Below are 23421 nucleotides of genomic sequence, written 5' to 3' on the forward strand. Positions count from 1 at the left end.
TCTCCCAGGTAACAAGTGATAGTACAAGAGGAAATGGCCTCAAGTTACACCAGGGCAAGTTTAGGTTGGGCATTAGGGAAAATTTCTTCACTAAGGAAATTATCTTGGTGATTGGATACAGCACTGGAACAGACTGCCCAGGAAAATGGTAGGGTTGCCATCCTTGGACATATTTAAAAGATGTGTAGATGTGACACTTGGCACTTTGTTTAGTAGAGGACTTGGTAGTGCTGGGTTAATGTTTGGGCTTGATTATCTTAGAGGTTTTTTCCTGTCTAAACAAGTCTATTACTCTGTGAATCTAGCATTTCATCAGAGCAGGGGGCAAGGATTTGTTATCAGGCTCTGAGTTGCAGTCATATGTTCTACCTCTTGGGTTTTTTCCCTTTCAGCAGAACTGGGAATAATGTTTCACTAAGAGAGCTGGTAAATATTATTCCCTTCGCAGCTGGTTTTTGCTGTTAGCAGTACTCGCAGAATTTGTGAAGAAATGGAGATTATTTTTCTTGAAAAGAAAAAATAAGATTTTTTTATAAACGAGAAACCTATGGTAGCATGCCTCCTTGAGCATTCCCAGAGCTGATGGTAAGGAAAATTCCAGTGTTCAGAGGTAGTTTCCGGAAGAATGAATGACTGCAAATGCTTGAGTAAATAAGAACAGAAAGAAAAAGTATAAAATGTTTGCAAGCATTGTTTTAGTTCTTCATGGGTCTTTTGACACAGCTGTGACAATCTGTATATAGTAGAATAGGCAACACAGCATTTTGCACTTGATTTATGTAACAACTATTAAATGTATGCAGATATTGCAATATGTCTTTTTCTCCTCTGAAATGGTAGTTCTAAGTTCACAGGCCCTTTCAAGAGACAGGGAGAATCAGAAATCAGCTGTTGACTTACTTTCCTCCATCCCTCTCCCAGAGAAACTAGAAAAGCTATGACGATACAAGAATTCAGATCAAAATTCAGCAATTCAGTTCTATATATGCTAGCAATTGCTTATTTAAGTACTACTGTGAACAGAAATATTCTGTAAATATTTGGAAAATATTTAGATCTAATTTAATTTGCAAACTTCTCACAGCCCCATATTGAATTTTTGATGGCTCTATCATTAAGAGGTCTCTTCAAATTTGTGTGCTACTTTGGATGGCCTCAGATAATGAAAAATCTACCTATATCTGCTCTTAGCCCTTCAGGGATGAGAAAGTTTGTGAATTTCTTCTTCATTTGTTTTTGATAGATACAGGCCACCACTTGGATTCAGAAATGATAGGGAGACCCTCTTTCTTGATCTGCAGGGAGTCATTGTAACTCTAATTGTATTAACATTGTTTATTTATTCATTCATTACTTTTTTGTGAATAATATAATTATTGCAACATAATAACCAGGTGCAAATCCAGAAACAAGAACCATGTTTGAAGGAAAGATGACACTAAACCATAATCATTCTTAACGTGACTTAATATCAACATACTACATCTCTAATGTAATTGCCCTCTGCTTTTGCTCTTCTATGTCTAGTAATTCATGTAAGAATAAAAACCATTATGTAACCGAGAATAACTGTGGATTACAGATAAATATATATATCTACTAGTAGTAGCTATATTAAGAACCACATCAAAGGAGAAATATTAAACAGTTGTTCATGTAACTTTCAGGTTTCCAGTTCAATGACTTAGATATAATTGTTTGTTATAATTACAATATATTTAACATACATTCCGATTCGTGAAATTAGCTGCCTTGATTTAGCCTTACAGATAACCAAGTCTCTTTCATGTTCAGGCACCAAAAACAGCAATGGTAGCCCTACGAAAGTATGGACAAGTGAGGAATTTTCTATACAACATCAACATACCATTTTTATTTTTCCTTTAACCTCAGAGTAATAATGAAAACCAAATATAATATGTTTTCACAATATGTTATTTACAGTCTGTTTTACAGATGTTTATGGAGTTCTCTGGTTTTTATTGTGTTCTTAATACAGCAGAGATAATGAATATTTTAATGCATGTGCTAGTCACAAGCACCATTAGCAGTGGCAGTTCTAATGAATAGTCTTAAAAATCTAACAAAATACACAGTTCACTCCTATCTTGTTAAGTTGCTTTCAAGATAAATTGAAAATATATTACAGTTAGGCTGAACTAATTTTAAACTTATTTAATATTTTTGCATGATTCTTTAGACTGTTTTTGCTTATTTGGCTATCAATATTCGTCAATTACTATCACAAACAATATATAAATATGTCATTAATTTTTTAAAATAATGATCCTATGTGTAATGAGTTGTTCTTGCTTTCATAGCAGAGTTTTAAGTGAAATCATGAGTAGATTTTCTATTTTTCCATTTATTCCCCCTGGTTTAGAAACATGAAATTTTGCTAATAGTTCTAGCAACCTCTCCTACAATGAGGTTGCCAAGAAAATTGCTGTTCAGTATATGCACTTTGTAGTTGGAATTTTTGTGACATTTAGGGACATGGAAATTAATAACCTTTTATTTCAAATCCAATAGCTGTTACTGGAGCATTTGGAGTGCCTTGTCTCGAGACACGAAAGGTCCCTGAGGATGACAGTGGTGAAACGGCAAGCACAGTCTCCCTCAGGAGTTTCCAGTGAAGTTGAGGTCCTCAAAGCTCTGAAATCTCTGTTTGAGCACCACAAGGCTTTGGATGAAAAGGTACAGTATGGAAACAAAGCTTAATAAATATGCTCTTTAACTTGCCTAATTGTGCTTTATGATGCAGCAAAGCAACAGTATTGTTTCTTTACTCCTTGGAATAAATCCTGTACTTTGAGCACTTACAAGTGTCCAGAGAAATCTGGATGGTGAGAATGTATGGCCAATAGCTGTGATGCACTCAAGGTCACTTCAGCTATCTTTTGTAGACAATAGAAATGACTCTTCAAAATAAGCAAATCTCACTGCTACCAGACATGCTTCTCCTATTTAGCACTAAATAAAGATGACCTTGTGGAATTTATTTGGTGTAAAATGTGCTTGTAAGTTATGGCCATGAAAATGTATGTATATCTCAAATTTTAAAAACACATAGGGTCAGAATGCGATGTTCCTAACTACATAAGGGAACTTGGCTCTTAGATATTTTTAGGAGGGAAACCTCCTAAATTTCAGTGATCTTTTTAGCCTTTGCTACATAAAGACAGTGTTCCCTTTACAAAGTCGCATAACCTAAACTAAGTAGTAAGTTCTTCATTATCAGAGGTGATGAAGAGTCTACAGAATCAAGGTAAAAACCACTGATAGCTGCATCAAGACATGCTAATGCATTCCTCATGTATCCTGTGCTGGAAAGACTACATTCAAAGTGAATGAAACTTTGTACAACTGTGGATAATCATCTTCAGTGTTGTGTACATGAATTCAGAAATCTAGTTGAAGTCTAGAAACAATATACTCAGAAGGCTATGTATCTGAATTAGTGCCTCAAAACCACACATGCAGGGAGCACGTGAGAAACAGGGCTCCTGAGCAAAGAACCTCATTCCTTACGGGGTCTGTTTTGGCTGATTTGCTCATTGCTGCTGCTGAGTTGCTTTTCTGTTTGAGATGGTTGGGTAAGCAGGGATGACATTGTGCAGCACAGCATCTGAAACTATTGACTGCACAGATGAGCTGTATTGTACAGAACCAGTTTAACAGTCTCACAGTAACAAATTTAACTTTAACTTTTAGAAATATACTCAGAAAGTTGACCTTAATGAACTGAGGTAGCTGTAGATATATAGCGCTATATATATATATATATATATATCATTGGTAATGAAAGGATGAGACTCTGTGGGTTATGACTCATACTAGGTTAGCTACAAGGTTCAAAGTTAAATAAATTTAAGGAATTTAGACCAAATAAAAACTTATTATTTGTTTAGGTATATCTTTTGGGTTAAATGTTCTACTCAGATATAATGAAAGCATCTTTAAAGAAAATGTAATATAAAGGCAATATAATGACTTCTAGCCACTGATAAGCTTTTGGATGTCATTAAGACTTTAAAAAATCCTGTATTATTAAAAAGATCTTTTGAGGATTGATGAGGTTTGTGCTCTGAGCTTTGATCTTTTATCCAGCACTTTAAATATCAATAAAGCTAGGGTAGGGAGCTCTCCAGCTTTTACACTTTTTGACATTGTGTTGGATAAGTATGAGAAATAGGAAGAACCAAAATTGAAATACATTCTGATTATTCAACAGTTGTGTACCTCTTACACATTTTCTTTTGTGAATGTTTTAGTGTTTTGGTACTATGCAGCATATTTCACATCCCATTTTGAAAATTATTGTACGGAATTAGATTGAAGCTACTTGTAATATTTTGACTTACATTATTGAAAAATTTTACTTACATTGTTGAAAATTCTATTACTTTGTTTTAAATGTAACAGGTTAAAATCAGTATTCAGCATGTTAAAAATTTTTGGAATGACACAGGTAGACATCTTATGTATGTAATTGATTCCTGTACTATTAGTAATGACAACAATCAGGGTAGAAAAGTCAACTATCTGCAATCATATTAACAGAAGATTCATTTCATTATAAAACAAGTTTTAAAATTGGTCAGTCAAAACTACTTTTTCCAACATGCTGTTTACCTGTGTGTGGAACTCTTTTTATTTTGATTCAATAAATCTTATTTTTACTATAAAACATTCTGAGATAAATCCAGGAAACAGTTTAATAAACTATTTTAAAATAATTTTTCATAAACCCAGCACATATTATTTTTAAGTACAAATCCTATACAAAAAATACTGGTTTTGTTATAGTGTCTTTGGAAGGATTGGATCAAAGACATTGCATATATCAGATATACCCAGATACTTGATAATATAATGCTTTCACAAATTGTCAAGATTATGGTGATTTTTATTTAAAAATAATGAAAGTAAAAAAGACTGCATGCACCCAAATGTGCTAAAATTTTTTTATGGCATGTGAGTCATATATTCTGCATGGTGACAGAAAAATTATGTAAGTTAGATTTGTTTCAGACCCTTCAGAAATAAGGTATCAATCCACCTATAAAAATGCATTGAAGCTTTTCAGGGACTAGTAGAACTATGTTGGTTGGAGCTCCTCAGAGACATCTGGCTCAACTTCCTGCTCAAAGCAGGTCCAACTGTTTCAGGTTGCTTAGGGTCCTGTCCAATAACTTCTGGATATTTCTAGGCAGAAAACCTATTCTGGTGTTTCACCAGCCTCACTGTAACTTTTTTCCCATAGTATCTATCTGGAATTCCTGTTGCTGAAGGTTGCACTGGTTCCCTCTTGTCCTGCAAGGACTTCCCTTCCTGCTTCTGCAAAAAGAATCTGGCTTTATTTCCTCCACGTCTTCTGGTTAGCTGGTTGTAGACAGCAATTAGATCTCCCATGAACTTTTTCTTCTTCACTTTGACCAGACCCAGCTCTATCAGCCTATCTCATATGCTGTGTGCTCCAGCCCACAGCCAATGGGGTGGGCCTCCATTGAAATCTGCCAATATCTTTCTTCTACCAGGAAGCCTGAAACCAAATGCAGCCTCAAAAGTCTGAAGGAAATAATCATATCCTCCAACCCACTGGCCAAACTGTATGCTGGCCTTTTTCATCACTAGGTCTTTTCTGCAGAACTGCTTTCCCTTCCCAAATCCTCTCTCATTCCCTAGGGTTATGCATTTAGTAGCAGTGGGCTGCCAGGCATACTTTGTGTCACTGATCCCAAAGCTCTTGCAGTCCAGTCTATTTCTGATGCACCATAGAATCTATTTCACCAATTCACATCTCACCAGTTTCGCTAGGGATAAATGGAAGATCTTGCAGAAAACTTTAGTAAAGACAAAAACCATTCACTGTTCTCCCCTCATCCATGGAGCCAGTCCTCTCATCATGCAAGGCAGTAAGGTTGGCCAGATATCATTTGGTTTTGAAAAGGCCATACTGGCTCTCTCCAATCACCATCTTGTCCTTTATGTGCCTGAAAATGCTTCCTGGAAGATTTGCTCTTTAACCTTTCCTACACTGGCCAGGTTGTACTTACCTGGATCTTCCCAGGGTAACTCTTGTATTTCATGAAGAAGAACAAAACATTTGTGATTTTTCCACTCATCAGGAATCTCCCTGACTTCTCCTACTTTCAAAATTGAAAAAGGCCTTCCTATGACAAACTAATCAAGTCTCTTGGCATCCATGGCCAGTCAATCTACTGCCTTTGACTTACATATGTCTTGTCTTCCTATATTGTGGGTAATGCTCCACTCACACAGACTCTGCTGCTGTGCTCAGGGGAGGCCTGAAGACAGAATCTCACAGTAAAACTGAGTTAAAAATGATGATGATACACTGATGTCACGGCAAAATAAACAGTGCTTCATCAGAAAATGCACACAAAGCTGAAGTAGGTTAATGGATAAAGAGTAATAAAAACTGTCAAAAGTGCACTGGAAATGTATCATGATCATGTAAATGAATAATGCAAATTTTTCTTTAATTTTTTTTTCTTCATGGAAAATGTTGATACTGAAACTATCGATATAGCTGTTACATTCTTGGAAAAGCATAACAAAATATTTTCATGAGAAGTTTTGCCCTTTAAACTTACAAAAATACGAAGAAAATCTAAAAATTCTTCCTAAATGCAAATTTTCTTTCATGTTTTCACTTCCTACTCTACAACATCTTGATGTGTTGTAACACGCTCTGCCACAAAACTTGACTGATCATGAAAGGATTGCTACGTGCACAGTACAAGAACTACAAAACCATCCTCATTACTATAAGAAAATGCAATGAAACCTACTAGCAGATTGGAAAGTGAAAAATAGCATGTAACTATTTCTAGGCAGGTCTGCTTAAGTATAAAAAGAGTCAGGAGTGATAACTTATTTCAAAGTCTGTTGACTTTCTATCCATTACATGAAGTCTGGGCATTGCCTTTACCTTTTGTCCAAAGGATAAATCACCACAGAGAGATCATATCTGTGATTGCATTATTCAGAGAAAACATGGCTGTCATTGCAGTTCTTTCAGTCTGACAGCTCCTTCAGGGTCCCTCTCTTTATCCACATGCCACAACCCTGGAGAATGAAAGCTTGTCATGAGCTTCCCATGTGTGAGAGCTGGTCCTGTTTGACTGAATGCAGTAGGTATCTCCTAGTAAGTAGCAAGTGGTAGGAGCATGCTTTTAGTCTTACCCCATCATCTGTACACGACATTAGTAGTGCCAAACAAAAGTCTTTACAGATTTTTTTTGCAGTTTTAATGCATTTTTTGAGAATTTTCACTTTAGGGCATGGGGATAATGACAGAGCTAATTTAGTTTAGAAATGTTTACAATTGTATGTCCCTCAGAAAAATCTCATTGTGTCTCCCTGGGTAAGTAGTGTCACAGCAAATGAAGTTGATACCACACTGACTGTATTTGTTATTGTTGTTGTTGCTTTGTTGTTGTTATTATTTAGAAATTTAATTTGACAGAAGCTATACATATTTTCAAAAAAAATTGTATATATAATTATGCTAGCATTTTTAGAAATACAAAACCAAAGCACATGGACAGTTATGCTAGAAACTTTAATTTTCATCATGTGAGAAATTAAGTTCTGGGGCTGTTTTACCTAAGTGTAATGTTAGGTCATACCTCGCAAACAAGGAGCATAATTAAAAATGTGGAGTTTTAAACACTAGAACTTAGGAGTGATTTGGGCTAGGACCAATGTAAAATTCTGATTTAACATTTCTTATAGCTTTTGCTATTGTATAAGTCAGGTGAAATTCGCAGAAGTATTCCTAGAGTGGAAACCTCCCTTCAGTAATTCACCCTGTTCTTCGTAATGCTACAGGTCTCAAATACTTCTCTTACTGCTGCTAAGTAGCTCGTGCCTTTTTTGTGGGTTTTTTTCATGCAATGAAAACTTGTGGAACTAATGTAAGACAGCACTACAAAATATTTTGTGATATTATGTATGAATATACATGGAATTTTTTATAACAGAGTAAGTGAAGACAGTATTTCCTGGAAATCATTAGAGCTGAATAAAAAATAGAAGCTCATGTTAACTTCATGGTTAGAATAGACATTGAGTAGGTCAGGAAACACATAGTCCTTATAGACAATTCAGGAAGAACAAAAGATAGAAAAATCAGTATGTTAATTGTGCCATTCTATAGTTCTACTTGACTTCTTATATCTATATGAACATGTCTGTTGTTTTGCAGACATTTTTCCTATTTTTCTTTAAACTTTGGGTTCAACTTTTAAAATGAGCTTTTGGAAAGAAGAAAGAAGCAACTTCTCCAAAACCATTTTTTTGGTCAGAGTTGTAAGAAGAGTGTCCAGTTGATCTTCACAATGGAAAGCAACTGCCAGATGTTATTGTCTTAGCTAAGAATCAAAACCCCACTGGTTCTCTTGAGATTAATTAATGACAGAAAAGTATATTTAATATTCTTGCAAACAAAATTAGCCTATTCATGTCAGCATTGTCACTATCTTTTTATTCATTAACAGGTAACTAAGAGAACTCTTATTCAGTAGACTGTTAATGGAAAAAAACGTGATTCAATTCTAGCATGCAAGTGTGTTTTTGAAATCTCTTTATAGGCTGCAGATCTGAGGAGAATGACGAAAGAATTTAACAGTAAGCAAAAAAGTGGGAAGCAGTTGCTAGGAGACAGAGAAGGATGGTTGATATTTTGCACTGACAGCAGTGCTAACATGACATTGACTATGTTACATTTAAAGATAATGTGGTTGCATTTAAAAGCCAGAAGAATGCACAGTTATCTGGGCAAATGTTGGATACACCCTCTAACATGGAGAGAGCAACTCTTTTCTATTGTGCCTGTGACACTACAATCATAAAATCACAAAATGGTTTTGGTTGAGAGAAATAATTAAAATTCACCTAGTTTGAACTCCCTGCCATGTTAAGGACACCATTCACTACGCTATGTTGTTCTAGGCCCCATCCAAACTGGCCTTGAACACTTCCAGGGATGAGGCACCCACAGCTTCTCTGTGGAAGTCTAACCTATTCCAGTGTCTTGTCACCTTCACAGTAAAAAATGTCTTCCAAATATGTAATTTAAATCTGTCCTCTTTCAGTTTTCAGTCCCCTTCCAGCTTGTCCTGTCACTACCTGCCCTTGTAAAAAGTCTCTCTCCAGCTCTCTTGTGAGCCCCTTTAGAAACTGGGACATGCTATAAGTTCTCACTAGAGCTTTCTATTCTCCAAGTATTTGTCCTTTAAAAATGTTTATGATAGTATTTCTGTTAGATCAGTTGATATCCGATTAGTCTTACTTTGTGAAACCTTTTTTAGTAAAGCTCTATGATGTGCCCAAGAAAATAGAAATATGTTGAAGAATCACATGAAATTTAAGCAGAGTAACTTCTGAAGTGGTACACATGATCTCACTATGATTCTTACATAACTATAGTTACTCACTGTCACTCCCAGAAAACAGAATAATATGACAATCACTAATTGGCATTCTTTATATGAAAAAACCCAAACAAATATTGTCAGATAAAAATAGTTTGCATTTGTTCCATTTTCTTTTTCTTTAACAAGATAGTGACAAACAACATAGGAACAAGAACCTTTCCTGCATCTCTCAGAAATGAGGATGGTTCTGTTTGGGACTGTTTTTGCTGTAAACTTAAACTTGAAGAGAGAATCCAATAAAAAATCCTTTGCAATACATTTGTGTATGACTGAGAAAGAAATGTAAAATGAGAAATAAAGTTACAGCTTCTGGGTTGTAAACCAGACCAGATTTCTCCTTCAGATCAGAGTGGTGATCTTTTTTTTTTTTTTTTTTTTAACTAATAGAACCAAAGATTTCCCTCAACTTTAACAGCTGCTATTTGTGTTTGAAAATGAAGAATTACTTGCAACCCTTCCAATGTCACTATGACAAATTTAAATCTGAATTTGTTGTTCACTGGTCAGATGAGAGGAAGAAAGGTATTTTCTGTGCCAAGACAGAATTGCTTTCACTTTCTTTAGCAACCGTTAGAGTCAGAGAACGAATAAGAGCCATCAGACTGTAATTTTGGTTAGGTCATTATAAAAAAAGCAGTGTACTAACTGTGTACATGGAAGGAAGGTGAGGTAAGGTAAGTCAAGGCACGACAAAGGAAACAACTTCCAGCTGTTGCTCTCTTACACTGTTCAGTGTTGTCACTGACAGTAGGCCAAGAATGAAAAGAAATGTATTTGAATGTAATAACTCAATAGTTTTGCTGAACTGCCACGTGAAAAATTGTGTATCCACAGTTGTCTGTTGTTTAGAGGAAGTGGTGTTTACAAGCTTTAAAATGGCTGTATGAAACCCACTAGGATTCTAGAGTTCCACATTATGTAAAGTTTAAGAATAATTCTTCTGATTCCAGCTCCTTGTAGAGCTGTGACATCCTCGCTAATGTGGCCTAGTTAGTTTGCAAATTCTAGCAACATTCAAAGTGAATGTCAGTGTTAGACATATTGTAATGTATTTTTTAAAATACATTCTCCTTTGTAAAACACTTGGACTTGAATACATGGAGGTTTCACAAAAAATTTCAAACTTTCCAACTAAATTTCCAACTCCTTATATATGACTTTTAACAGACTTTTAACAACTGCCTGCTTGTGAAATTTCTCTCAATCATGTTGTCCCAAGGCAGAGTTTACAGCCAAAGGGATTGAAGCCAGAAACATGATTGTAGTTTTTCCATGGGTTTTTTTTGGGGTTTTTTTATAATATCCAATCTGGGATATTTTTTTTAAAGAAGTTGTTGTATATCCACTCCCATTGTGGTTAGAGAAGTTGAAATCAGGCATCTTGAAGACAGGTCTACATCCCTTCCTAGTTGTTTTAAATAAACTATGTAAAGAGGAACAAAAGCCCCAAAGTACTGCATAAAGACTATTTTGAATCTGTTAGAAAGGGTGAATAGTTTTATTTTTACATGTTCATGTCCTGAATATGTATTTCATCTTTAGATTTAGTCAGTTTCAAAGTCAAGTGAAGATACTAGGTTATAATTTTGCTGACTAATTTTCATCTACTGAAGTCTAATCCATTCTTGGGATATAGTGAATCTGTTTGCAAAATCTCATTTCTATCAGTAGTAAATTAAAACGAAGTGTGTAAGGAAAGGTAATGTTTAATAAACTAAGAGCTATCACTGTAAAAAATATGAAAGCATTAGAACATACACAGCTGTTTCAGGGATCTCCTGTATTTGTCAAGGATGTGGAAACAATGAAAACATGTCAAGTTTCTTTTAAAATGAAACACTGATTTTGTTTTGCCTTATTTCCAGCTACCTCTCTTGGTCTGATTGAGTGTGTGCTACCTTACCCTGCAAGCATTGCTAATAGCCTTAAACATCTGTGCATCAGCAGCTGGAATAGCTGGAACATGTAAAGACATATACCTTGAGTGTTGCCTGATTAGGCAGGTCATAAACTCATTTATTGTGAGATGCCTAATGATGTTCTGTAGATTAGGATAGTGGCAGGGTCCCTTAAGAGTCAGGAGAGAGAGTCACACACAGTATTGGAGGTCACTTGAAGTCTGATTTGCCTTTGGTTGTACTGGGACACTACAGCTACATTACTGGCTTAGGTTACATGAGCTGACAATGAGCCAGAGCACTCAAATCAGCTATGAATGTGTCTTCAGACACATTTAGTGTTCATATAGTATTCATTATTAGTAATCAATATTTGGCAATAATTAAAATGCTAGTAATAATAATAATTGAGATCATAATCATCCTCTGAACAGATTAGGTTATTTATGAAACTGGTGCAAACACAGAGGCATTTTCTGCTTATGAGAGTATACATTGTTTATGACTTTTTGCAAAACTGAAACAAATGCATGATGATATAAAAGATCTCTAGTATATGGGCCTGAAGGCAATGCTACAAGTTATTTTTCAATGAATTTATTGCATTCAGCTACTATAAACAGATTAGTTATCTTCCATGGAGTGAACTTAAAACATCTGAAAATGTTTCTTTTCTTTATCCTTTGTAAAAGATGTTTGTGAAAGTTTTAATTTTATGCCTAATGTGATTTTAAAATATTTTCATTTGCTGTGTATTCCATAAAATTACAGGCAGACTGTGGAACAGCCGTGTGGCATTTAAAGTTTGGCACCTATTTTAATGGGTTAAGTTTTCCTATAGTTAGGTTTAAATGTTACTCCACAGTATGTCTCATGAAAGGGTGCAACACACATGCCTGCAAATGGAGTGGCAGGGCATACAGTAGAGCATATGGCAGATTATATAATCTTTAAAGACTAATAGAAATTACGTTACTGCACATATTTTGATTTTTCTTCTAGGTAAGGGAACGACTGAGGGTTTCTTTAGAAAGAGTCTCTGCACTGGAAGAAGAACTAGCTGCTGCTAACCAGGAGGTAACACAAAACACTTTCTCCCCTTTTGAGACTAAATTTCTCTAATACTCTGTCCCTTGTGTTCCCTGTCACTTTCTTCAAAACTGTTAGAAAAAAAACCCAACAGAACAAACAAATAAACAAAGCCAAAATGAAACAAAACTAAAGAAAAATTAGATTGTGAGTAAGCTAAGCTTCTCAGTGAGGTTTGTTTAAGGTGATTGTGAGATTAATACAACCTTCTGTTTATTGATCTATTCCCTCCTCTTCTCTTGCAAGCAAGCCAAAATCCAAGAGCCAGTGACAGATTCCCAGATTTCTTACTGGGCTTGAAAAAGGAGTGAACCAACAAATATGTCAGATGCTATAAACAATTCAATAACCAGAATATCCATTTTACTACAAAATTAAGTGAAACACACATACATGTGTATATACTCATTATATAAATGTTAACATTGACAAAAGAAGGATTATGGATGACTGTGAAATGTAGGTTTGTCTCTTCCCTTTGAACCGCAGTGTATCATGGTGTACTGTGCTGCCATGTAACTATTGTGAACTTGGACAAGATATTTTTTCCTGTTTGCAGACTGTTCTCTTTTTGTTTGAAAGGATGAACAGCTAAACATGTCTGTATTGAACATCTGTACACTACACACACATAGCAAGAAAGTTTACATCCTAGAGAGGTGATTTGGAGCCCAGATAATATAAAAAATGGAGTCTGCTTGTGACATTACCGTTCCCCATGTGTTCTGAATCCACCTGATATGTGTTTTAACAGTGTTAAAAGTAAGCCAGATAAGAAAGTTAGATTAAAACTATTTTAGGTTTTGGCCTTTTTCTGGTGTCATTTTATTCAGGGTTAAGACAGAAGCCACAGACAACCTCAAACACTACCAAACAGTTCTTGAAAAGTGGAATACTCCTAATTCAGAATAATGTGTGATAAGATAAAGTAGAGACTCCTAAAGTATCTTTAACTAATTTTAGCTGGAAAAGGTACTTTCTCAAAGTTACTTCGTAAAAGCAGGATCTTCCATTAATATATTACTATTTTTTTTAAAGTATGATAAACTATTAATATATTTTGATTCATCCCTTTGTTCTCTGAAGTAACTGCACTTTATCTGTTAAAAAATAAGATTCTTCTTTCAGAAGGATCCAGAAAAGTTGTGTTCAAATAATATAGTTACAGTCTGCTGTATATTTTGGTATTTGCACTAGCATTTCTTAAATAGCAGGCAATCCTTTTGGTCAGTCAAGCCAACTGAAATGCATTGCACTGCTCCAATCTCTCCTGCTCATCATCCAATTAAATCCAAGTTCACTTCACTAGGCATAGAACCAGGTCTTTAGAGAATTGCCTTGCTTTTTAAAATTTAGAGTTTTAAAAATTTAGTGAAAAATTTTTGATGGTAAGGAATAAAAGCATGCACAAGGAAATTAAATTGAAATAGGACTTCCATAGCTTTTCTTACCCCAAATCCTTAGAAATGTTGAACAATTTTTGTGTCCACATGACACTGAAGACATTTAGGATACTGAATCAATCAAACATAACATGACCATTAACACAATCTGAATATTTTTATTCCAGTGTCCTTTGGGGGAATGTTGAAGCTGAAATTCAATAAAATAATAATGAAAAATAGTGAAATTGGAAGAGATGTGGAAGAGAACAAGTGGACAATTTTCCAACAGTTATGCATTTGGACAAGAGTTCAGATAATTTTCATGCAATTAGTTATTTGAGTAAGACAAAATTAATTAGAGCACTGCAGTATTTAAGTCTAGTTTAATGCTAAATTCCACAATAAATCTCACAGGCAATAAAACACTTTAAAAATTTATTGTATTATATATGAAAATAAATCGGCTAGGTTTATAGGGGAATTGAATATATGGTTTTCAGTAATTTCTGTAGTCCTGTCTTGGTGTCTGTTCTCCCAGGAGAATTAGTATTTTCTTTCATATCCATTTTGTCATATCCATTTTCTCATACTTATTCTACGAGTGTACCATATTCAGGACTATATCTAAACCAAAAAATGATGACAGTAAATTGGTTCCCTGATTTAACAAATTATGTTTAGGTATATGACAAGTATCATATAAAAAGTAGAAGAAATGTATATGTTAAGATATTCCCTTTCCCTGAAAGCTTGTGGCTGTGGCTCTGACACAGCAACAGTGAGAAACTGCGGACACTCATGGATACTTATCGGAAATATTCTTATATTAAGAAAAAACCCAAAACAACCGTAGTTTCCCATTATTAGCTTGTAACTAAGCTCTCCTTTAACAGTCATTGTGGCATATTACATACATCACAAAGGGAGTGAAATCATCTCTAACTGGCAAAGCTGAGTTCAGCTCTAGTTGCTTACAGAGTCTTGCAAAACACTTCATATTGGATAGGCAATAGTAACATGCTCTAAACTCCAGAGCAGTTGGGATGGATATTTGGACCTGTTGGGGGAGCTCAGCTTGTGTCGCTAATGTTTACATGTAGTTACACAAGGATAATAAGAGAAGGGTTTATGTCTTATGACCTTATATTTTATTAAAGCTTATATTTTATTAAAGAGTGGATTAAAAATTCTTTAAATATGTGTTTTCCTACAGGAAAAGGTTATGTGGCTATATATTTTATTTTGCTGCAACTGATTAGTGACTGTGGAAGGGGCCATTGTACATAGCAGCGAACTGAATTGCTGTTAGTGAGTTTTTGTGCAGACAGGGGGCAGATTAATGAAATAATAAAATTCCATATTCATCTTGCATTTTTTTTCATTCTGCTTGCACTCAAAGACTTTTCTAGTTCACGACTAGCAGATGTCCTGTTCATTATGTCTGTTGTAGACAAGATGAATAGAAGATACTGTTAACAATTTTTTTGAGAAATATACCTCCTGTTTTTAATTAAAATTACTGTAAAACATAGCTAAATTTGTTTACCCCTTAGGTGCTTTTATAATTGTGCTGGTTCTCATCTTCTTCCATGTAACCTGTGGTCTCTCCAGTAGTTTCATTGTCTAATTTGTAGTTAGCAGTTAGACAAGCTGCAAGTGGGACAACCAATAACAAAGCTCAATGATATAATAGTGTTCTGTGGATATTTTTCAAGAGAAATGTGATATTTTTCAGGGAGTGTATGAATATTTGCAAAGTTGAACAACGATCTGCTAACTAGCTTCCTTTTTACACACTAATTTGAGAAGAATGAATCTCATTGGCAAGAGAAGTGAATTTATCTTCAAAATTTTGTCATTCATGATCTTAATGGGAATTAGCTTTAATGGTGAAAATACTGACAAGATAACTACTTTTGTTCTACAGCTTTAGAAATACTCTTATTACCCTTACAAATGTGCGGAATTGTTAAAAGTATGCTAAACTACATACATGCAGACAGCACACAAAAGTTAGTCATTAGTGCTTTATATTCCCAGGACCCAAGTGCTACCATCTTCCACAGCTCAAGGGTACATGGATTATAGACCATGACCCATGGTGACACTTTTAAATCCATTTCTGTGGCAATGTGCAGTGTTAAATGACAACTTTTGCAATTTCCATTAACAGATCTTCCTGTTTCCCAGAGCCTTCAACAAATAGTTAAAAAACAAACTAAACAACATTTAAAGCTTTTCTCTCAAGACTTTTTTGTAAAATCAAGCTTTACACATAATTAATACAATACTGGATTTATATATACATTTTAGTGGCTGTGCTTAATTTGCACATAAATTTTCTCCTGTTCATTTTAAACAATTATCCATCCTTTGCAACATCTTTCTGTGTTAATAAGAATCATATGATAAGTGGCATTCCAAAACCCTATTTTGTTTCCAGTTAATATGCTCGCTTTTCCATCTTTCCTCATTAGTAGAAACTGTGGCATGAAAAATATAGCTTTACTTACATTTATTACCTCAAAGATACTCTTTAGGAGCCCAGAAAACATTGGGACTGCAGAATATTAAATTACAGGAACTACTGATTTGACTGTATATATCACTGTACTACCATATGCTTTTCCTCAGCATTTGTTCCAATTGCCAATGCTATTTCGAAATGCCAAATAACATTATATTGCCTCTGTCAACTGACACATAGATTATATTTTAAAACACTCAGGCTTCATTTTAAAGCCTCACTGTGACAATTGCTTCTGCAAAAGTTTACTTGACTTTAAGGCTAAATTTAACTCTGGGAGCTCTCATAGATCTTGCAGGAGTTTTGGATCATAGCTCACTGCTTCATATAACTGCATACATTCTCCTGTCTAGGCAGTGGGTTTCTTCTTGACAGTGGGTTAGTTTATTCATTAGGGTACACTAATACTAATTTTATAGCGTTTATAAAAGCACTCATAAATTATTTACATCACTGAAAAGAGGGGATGGTTTGAATTTTCTAATTCTTTATGTTCCATACCAGAGACGGCAGAAAATGTATCCACTTACTCACTAAAGAACTTCCAAATACCATGTTAATTGCCAAACTTCTGCTGTTCAGGGTGCATCAAGAGCACAGTGAAAAATGCAGTAAAATTGTTACAGCTGAGGACAGTTTTTGCTTGACCATGAGGGATGCTGCAGACATGACTATGGTACCATTACTGCTAATCAAATATTCTGTAGTAGTTCATATAAATATGTATTTCAAAGTGAAGTCTTAGCTAAATGGGGCATATTCTTTTTACCCATGGTTGGATATGAAAACATATTTCCATGCTTAGCTTTCTCATTTCCAGTTAGGTTAAGGCATTTTTTAGCAGGGGTTTCTTGGTGGCCTTGGGCTTTCTATGTAAATACAATTCAAAGTGATTTTTGGAGTACAAGTGTTGTAAAAGGAATAGTTTGCTGGGAAAAATAGATGTGCATTTCTTGAACATATAATTTACACAAAATTTCATCAATCCAGGTTTCAGAAACTACAAATATCAAAACTTTGGATGAAATTGGGTGGAATTCAGGGACTTTTTTTATTTCTGAAGGCCAGGCAGATGACTTATAGCTGTTTCTGGTGACTTGAGGCATACATTTTTTTGCAAAGAATGTGAAACACCCTTCCTCTATACTATCTCCTTTCACCATATTTTCTCAGAATGGTGCAACTGCAAGTTTCTGTTTTCTGAACACTTTCCTATATGTTAATTTTTGTTTTAATTTCTTTATAGGCTATAGATTTGCAGAGGTCTGATTCTGAAGAGCTATTCTTTGTGGTCTGAACTTTAATTTAAATGACTATGTAAATGTAGCAAAATATATCTCTTCTGCAAAGTTGCACATAATTAAAAATATCTTGATTTGAAATGTACTTTTAAATGCTATATATAATTGCTTTTTAATCTGCCTTTAACCTTAGCTGTCTAATTAAATGTTACCTCTGCAGAAAGTTATTGTTGCCCTTAAGTTTTAAATGTGGCAATGATGCAAAATGATGATTTGTTTTGGTGATTATTTTCTATGCTTTACAGCATTAATTTATTTCTCTACACATTTGAATTAGTATCTGTAGCATGGCAGTTGAAGAGGTTGCAAATTAATACAGCAGCCCTACAGCCTTCATTGCCTATTTTTTTTTACAATGTGAAAAAGAACTAAGCACAAAAAATAGTCAGTTAAGTTGCCATAAATATTTCATTTTATGCCCTCAATTAATTCTAATCTGAGTTGTCAGAGGGGAAAAAAAAGCACTAAAATCCTTTGTGAATATTGAGGGCAGCAGGATTGATTTTGCATTGCCATCACCTTTTTTCACTAATTTTGTGTTTCACTAAAATACAGAGGAGAATAAGTCTGAAAGTCAATTTTCCAGGTAGCAAATGAAGAACAATAATTTCTATTGAGATGAGCATCACTATTGCATTTGCAAGAGTGGTTTCTTCTTAGTACCTTAGTAACTTCTATAGACTTCTACTACAGAGAAGAATCTTCAGATTTTGGCTGCTAAAAGAATGGCCATTTTCTACCATGACAGCAGATAATGATTTTGCAGATATTAGTATTTTTATACAAAAATCTTAGTGACTTAAGCCTATTTATGTGTTATAGTGTAGTGTACATTAGACTACATATAGTGTAGTGTATTTATGGGCACACAGTGTAGTGTGTGCAATGCAGAAATTAAATAGGTACACCAGGTTTGATATTCTTCACTGAAATGGTTTTGGAGGGCAGAAATGTGTCGCTGCCCAAATGTCTTAGAGTGTTTCCAAAAGGCATTCTGAAGTGCTGTGTTCTCTTTCCCCTCCATTTAGCATGTGGCCACCTGTCACAAATCCTAGAATACCAACGTCATGTTCTCATTTTGCACTGTCTTTTTGTCAAAGTTGAATGCCTCCAATGTGTTCTTTAGAAGACACCAATTTGAAAGAAAGATTCATGGTCTGTGCTCACGTGTTCATGAAGCACTTAAGGAAACATGTAGCTGAGGACCAAAGGCTTTTATTCCTTCACAAAGGCAGTGTGATTAGTAGTTTTAATAAAGTGTTTAGTTTTGAATGTTTGCTAGTTTGTATATATTTTTTCTGTGTTTTTTTATATTCTTTTGAATGATATGTCATAAAGAAAATTTTTATTTCTGGTTATATTTTCTAAATATTGTAAGATCCCATGTATGAATGTATTCAGCTGCTTCAGAGTTTTACTGCTATTAAGGAAGAATTCAGACCCTTGAACTGAGATAAAAAATTCTGGCTACCAAGGATCTCCACTGCACTTTGTGTCATGGCTAGTTAGTTCTTCTTCATTTTATTTACTTGTAAAATTTTTATGGGATTTTTTTATATAAAGATTTGTGACTAGAGTAAATCCCAGATTTGAAACAGATTTATCACTGAAGAGTAGAGTTTTGTTCTGCTCAATTTATTTTAAAAATACCCTGAGATTGTTTGCAGCCTCTGTTTTTTGCTATGACATTCCTGTGTATCAACAAAAGCGTGGACGCTTTGCTCAAACTATTGTAAGCTGTTATTTGCATTAAAGGAAAAGAAAAAAGTAAGATTGGTAAAATAATGCTTAAGGGAGCATGGCAAAAGGTAAAAAAAGCAATGTCAAACTGTGACTTACTTCTTCCTCGTTCTTTACTCTTCTCCCAAAACCTGCTGTGCAGCTATGAAGCAATTGTTTAAATATACATTAAAAGACCAGTAAGATCAATGTTTGAAATATTTTTTGCAAATCTCTTCAAATCTACTTCATTTTTATGTCTGACAGAAATACTTGATTTAATGAAACCTTGGTCCCCCATGATTAGAAACTTGGGTGATTTAATGCCTTGTTTTACTGAATAAATGATGACTGGAGATTAAAAATTCCCAGTTTCCTTTAGACCTTGAAGCACAAACTTCCCATAAAATTAGCATCTTCATCAAAATGAGCATAAAGCTATTCCAGTATATTCTTTCGTGTGTCTGTGTCCATGTCTGTGTTTCAAAAGCACTTGTTTTATAGATTGCTCATTGTGAAAAAAAATTAGTGTCACTACTGTGATATAAAAATAAGAAATCTAGCTACAAATTCTATTACAAATAATCATACTATTCTTCTTTTTAAATGGTTTTAAATATTCTCATTTTTTAATACTTGTGGCCTCAGTCTTCAGACTTCTGCCTGTGGGGAGATTGCAGTTTTCTATGCATTAAAAGCTGTGGCCAAATCTTAATTACAATTTAGATTGCTGCAGAAATATAAATATGTAGTCATTTATATATATTCCATTTTGACTTTCGTATGGAAGTGTTTTTATTGCACATTTTTACTATGGTCATTACTGCATTACAATGCTCCCAACAGAGTTCCAGTAAATGAGCAGGATACCATTTTGTGGGAAATAAAGCACTGAAACATGGTTCCTGCTCTGTAGCACTTAACAGTATAAATTTGTCTCATGGTGTCCATTGCTCATACAGCTGTTGGCTGGACAGCAGGACTGTAAAGCCCAGGTAGCACAGTGACCTGTGCAATAGCTGGGGCAAGCAACAATCACTCTTTTTACTATCACAGGAGCTCTGTAAAGTGTCTCATAGGACTCAGGCTCATCTGATTCTCGTTGAATATTCTTGCTCTTAAAACGATAGAGAATAGTTCAGCTGGCATGACTGGTTACTTGTTTCTACAGCAGAAAAAGTAGGATACAATCCAGTAGTTGATGAGTTCATAAGTATTGATAGATAGATTGATAGACAGATTTAGATTGGCTAAGTTGCATAACTTGATTTTTGGCAGCTGCTGGCTGTAGTGGCATCTATTCAGGTGCACATTCTGTCACACAACTGTTGTTCTGGGACCCTGCACAAATCCTGGTAGGCTGTATGGATCCTATCACACTCATTGTGTTGTAGCTCCATGCTTGGGAGTTAAATACTGGGTACATGACCCCTCATCCCAGCTCCATGTCTGGTTTCCTAATGGAAGAGAGGCTGAGGCTGCAGGCAGGAAGGAGGTGACAGTGCTTTCCATGAGGTCCTGCAGCTAAATAACTGTAGGACACAGTATTCATCATCAAATAATACAACCACTCTGCAATAAATCAGCCTGTATGGACAGTTTTCTGGATCTCTTGAGGTTATTTGAGTCATTTTGGGGGTCTGTACAGTGTTCTAAATTAATCAGTAAAGAGGAATCACACAGCATTCCTGATATTTCTGCACAACAACAAATAAATATATCAGTACATGACAGAGCTCTGTGAAGCTGAAGAAGATGCCTCAGAGATTGATAAATATATCTCCTCTACTTTATTCCAGGGAATTATAAAATAGGAGAGATCTGAGTTTCTAGCACAGATTTTGTGGATTTCTAATTTACCACATATTCCTCACCCAGAGCAGAAAAAACAGAGAAAGGAAATGGTATGGCAGACAAAGAAATACAAACTGAGAGAATACATGAGCCAGGTGTGTGGTTGAGCATATTTCACAACAGTTTGCCAACACATCTGAAAACTCCAGGAGATTAATGAAATTGGGAGGTTACCTCTATATGGTTAGTTTAGGATTGTTCATAGTCAGCATGAGATTAGACACCAGGATGATTTCAGTTTGGATTTATGTCAATTGTTTGGCAGACTGTTTGGGGACAAACAAATCAATGGAATGCATCTCTCACCACACCTGATTTCATAAGGTCTCTTTAACAAATGCCTTACTTTAAACATATTGAATTCCTAAAGTAAAGAGCATAGTGCATAGGCAAAGTGTGCTTAGCTGACACACATTGCAGAGGTCACTATTACGTGTATAAAGTATAGCCATGAAAATTTTAATGTCTAATGGTTAATTTGCTCACAGTATTCACAGCCTGCCTTTCATGAGACATCAGAAAAAATATATCATTTCTCTTGGATCTGTTATTTTATATATCATAAACTTTGAAATGGAACCCATTTTATCCTGCACTGGAGGTCTGAATTCAGGTTTCAGAGCATAGCTGCTTATCTTTCTGTCTTTGTCACCCTTGGAGTCATTTGACATTTGTCAAATGAGATGTTCACGCTGATGAAGATAGTTTCATTACGAGAATTAGACTTGCAATATTGGACTGCAAGACAAAATTATTCTTTACCATTAAGTATCTTTTCGCAGGTCCATCTTGATGAAAACACAAAACACATTCCCATTATCCTTTGTTTTTAATCTGCTGGAATAATAGGTTTTTTGACATGTGCTCAATGTGCTTCTTTAGAATGATTATTCAATTTTCTGTAATTTTTTAAAATATTAGACTTTTTAAGATCGTCTTCTAACTCTCAAACCAGATTTTAAATACTATAACAAGATCATAGTATCTTTTATTCTTATTACTGTCCATAATAATTTTTAATGTATGGATAGGCCTTACGTGCTAAATTTGTATAAAATATTTAAATTGATGACATGGGTCAATAAATAAAATCAGCTTTAAGCTTCACTAGGTTCATATTTATTAATCAATATTCCCATTAACATATGAACCAGTAAATATATAATTTGTGTTTTCCTACTGGATCATCTCAAGCCTACAGTGCACATGCAGCTCTAAAAGTATTCTACAAATTCACAGTTCGATTAAATAGCAAGAGTTACAAACAAGGAGCCATCATATGCCTGTAATAGAAATAAATACAGAAATAATGTTACTTGGAATTCAAAAATGAAAAAAATTTTGGGGGATTGGACTAGGAAATGTCAACATTAGTAAATGATATATAATCTTCATTAAAACTAGAGGGGACCATTAGTGTATAGGTGAAATTATTATTATAAGAGGAGCTGTAGGGTTTGAGAGGATTTGGTTTCAAGAGGATTTGACTTGGTTCAATCAATAGAAAATGAACCTGCTTGCTTGACTTGGCACCTAGAGAGTATGGTTTGGACACCTTTAATCATGTAGAATATGTGGTTACATGCAAAAACAAGAAAAAAAAAAAAGGAAACCATATGTATCATTCCACTACATTAGAAAAGGCTGTCATATTAGATTTCATTCTGCAATAATCCTAGGATAAAAACATTATTTTACAAGTGCCACGTACTAGGAATGTCCTTTGTAATTAAAAAATAGATAGAATTTATATCACTGAAGCCCATATCCTTGACCTTCAACAGAGAAAACTGGGGAAATAAATCACTACCAGTAAGAATGTTATTGAAAATTGTGGAGATCTTGACCAAGATTAAATTTTGGTAAACTTTGGTTTAATACTTGAAATACAGAGGTTTTCGCACTCTACTGAGATTCAATTTCAGTAGAGTGGGAATGAAGCTTAAGTTGGGATTTCTTCAGTTTGTACATGCAGATCATGGCTTTGATATTGTTTAATTGTAGTTCTGGGATAAGGTTCATTTCCTTTCTGTATTTTTCATATCCTATCTATCTGTTGTATATTTTCATGTTTTCTACAATCAGTAGCAGAGATGGTGATTTTAATACAGATACACTGTATAGGAAAATGTGATAAAACTGAATATACATGCAGAATAGTGGTTTTCATAACAGACGTGT

General features: G+C 34.7%; 1 protein-coding gene across 1 annotated transcript in view; it reads left to right on the top strand.

The window, feature by feature from the left end:
• PPFIA2 (PTPRF interacting protein alpha 2) overlaps positions 1–23421 on the top strand; it is a 296559-nt gene that overhangs the window by 189504 nt on the left and 83634 nt on the right. The window contains exons 5-6 of the mRNA XM_083859151.1: positions 2533–2697; positions 12368–12442. Of these exons, the coding sequence (XP_083715277.1) occupies positions 2533–2697; positions 12368–12442 (240 nt within the window). The remainder of the gene's footprint in view (positions 1–2532; positions 2698–12367; positions 12443–23421) is intronic.

Source organism: Zosterops lateralis (assembly GCF_965231275.1).
Source record: "Zosterops lateralis genome assembly, chromosome: 4".
NCBI classification, from domain to species: Eukaryota; Metazoa; Chordata; class Aves; order Passeriformes; family Zosteropidae; genus Zosterops; species Zosterops lateralis.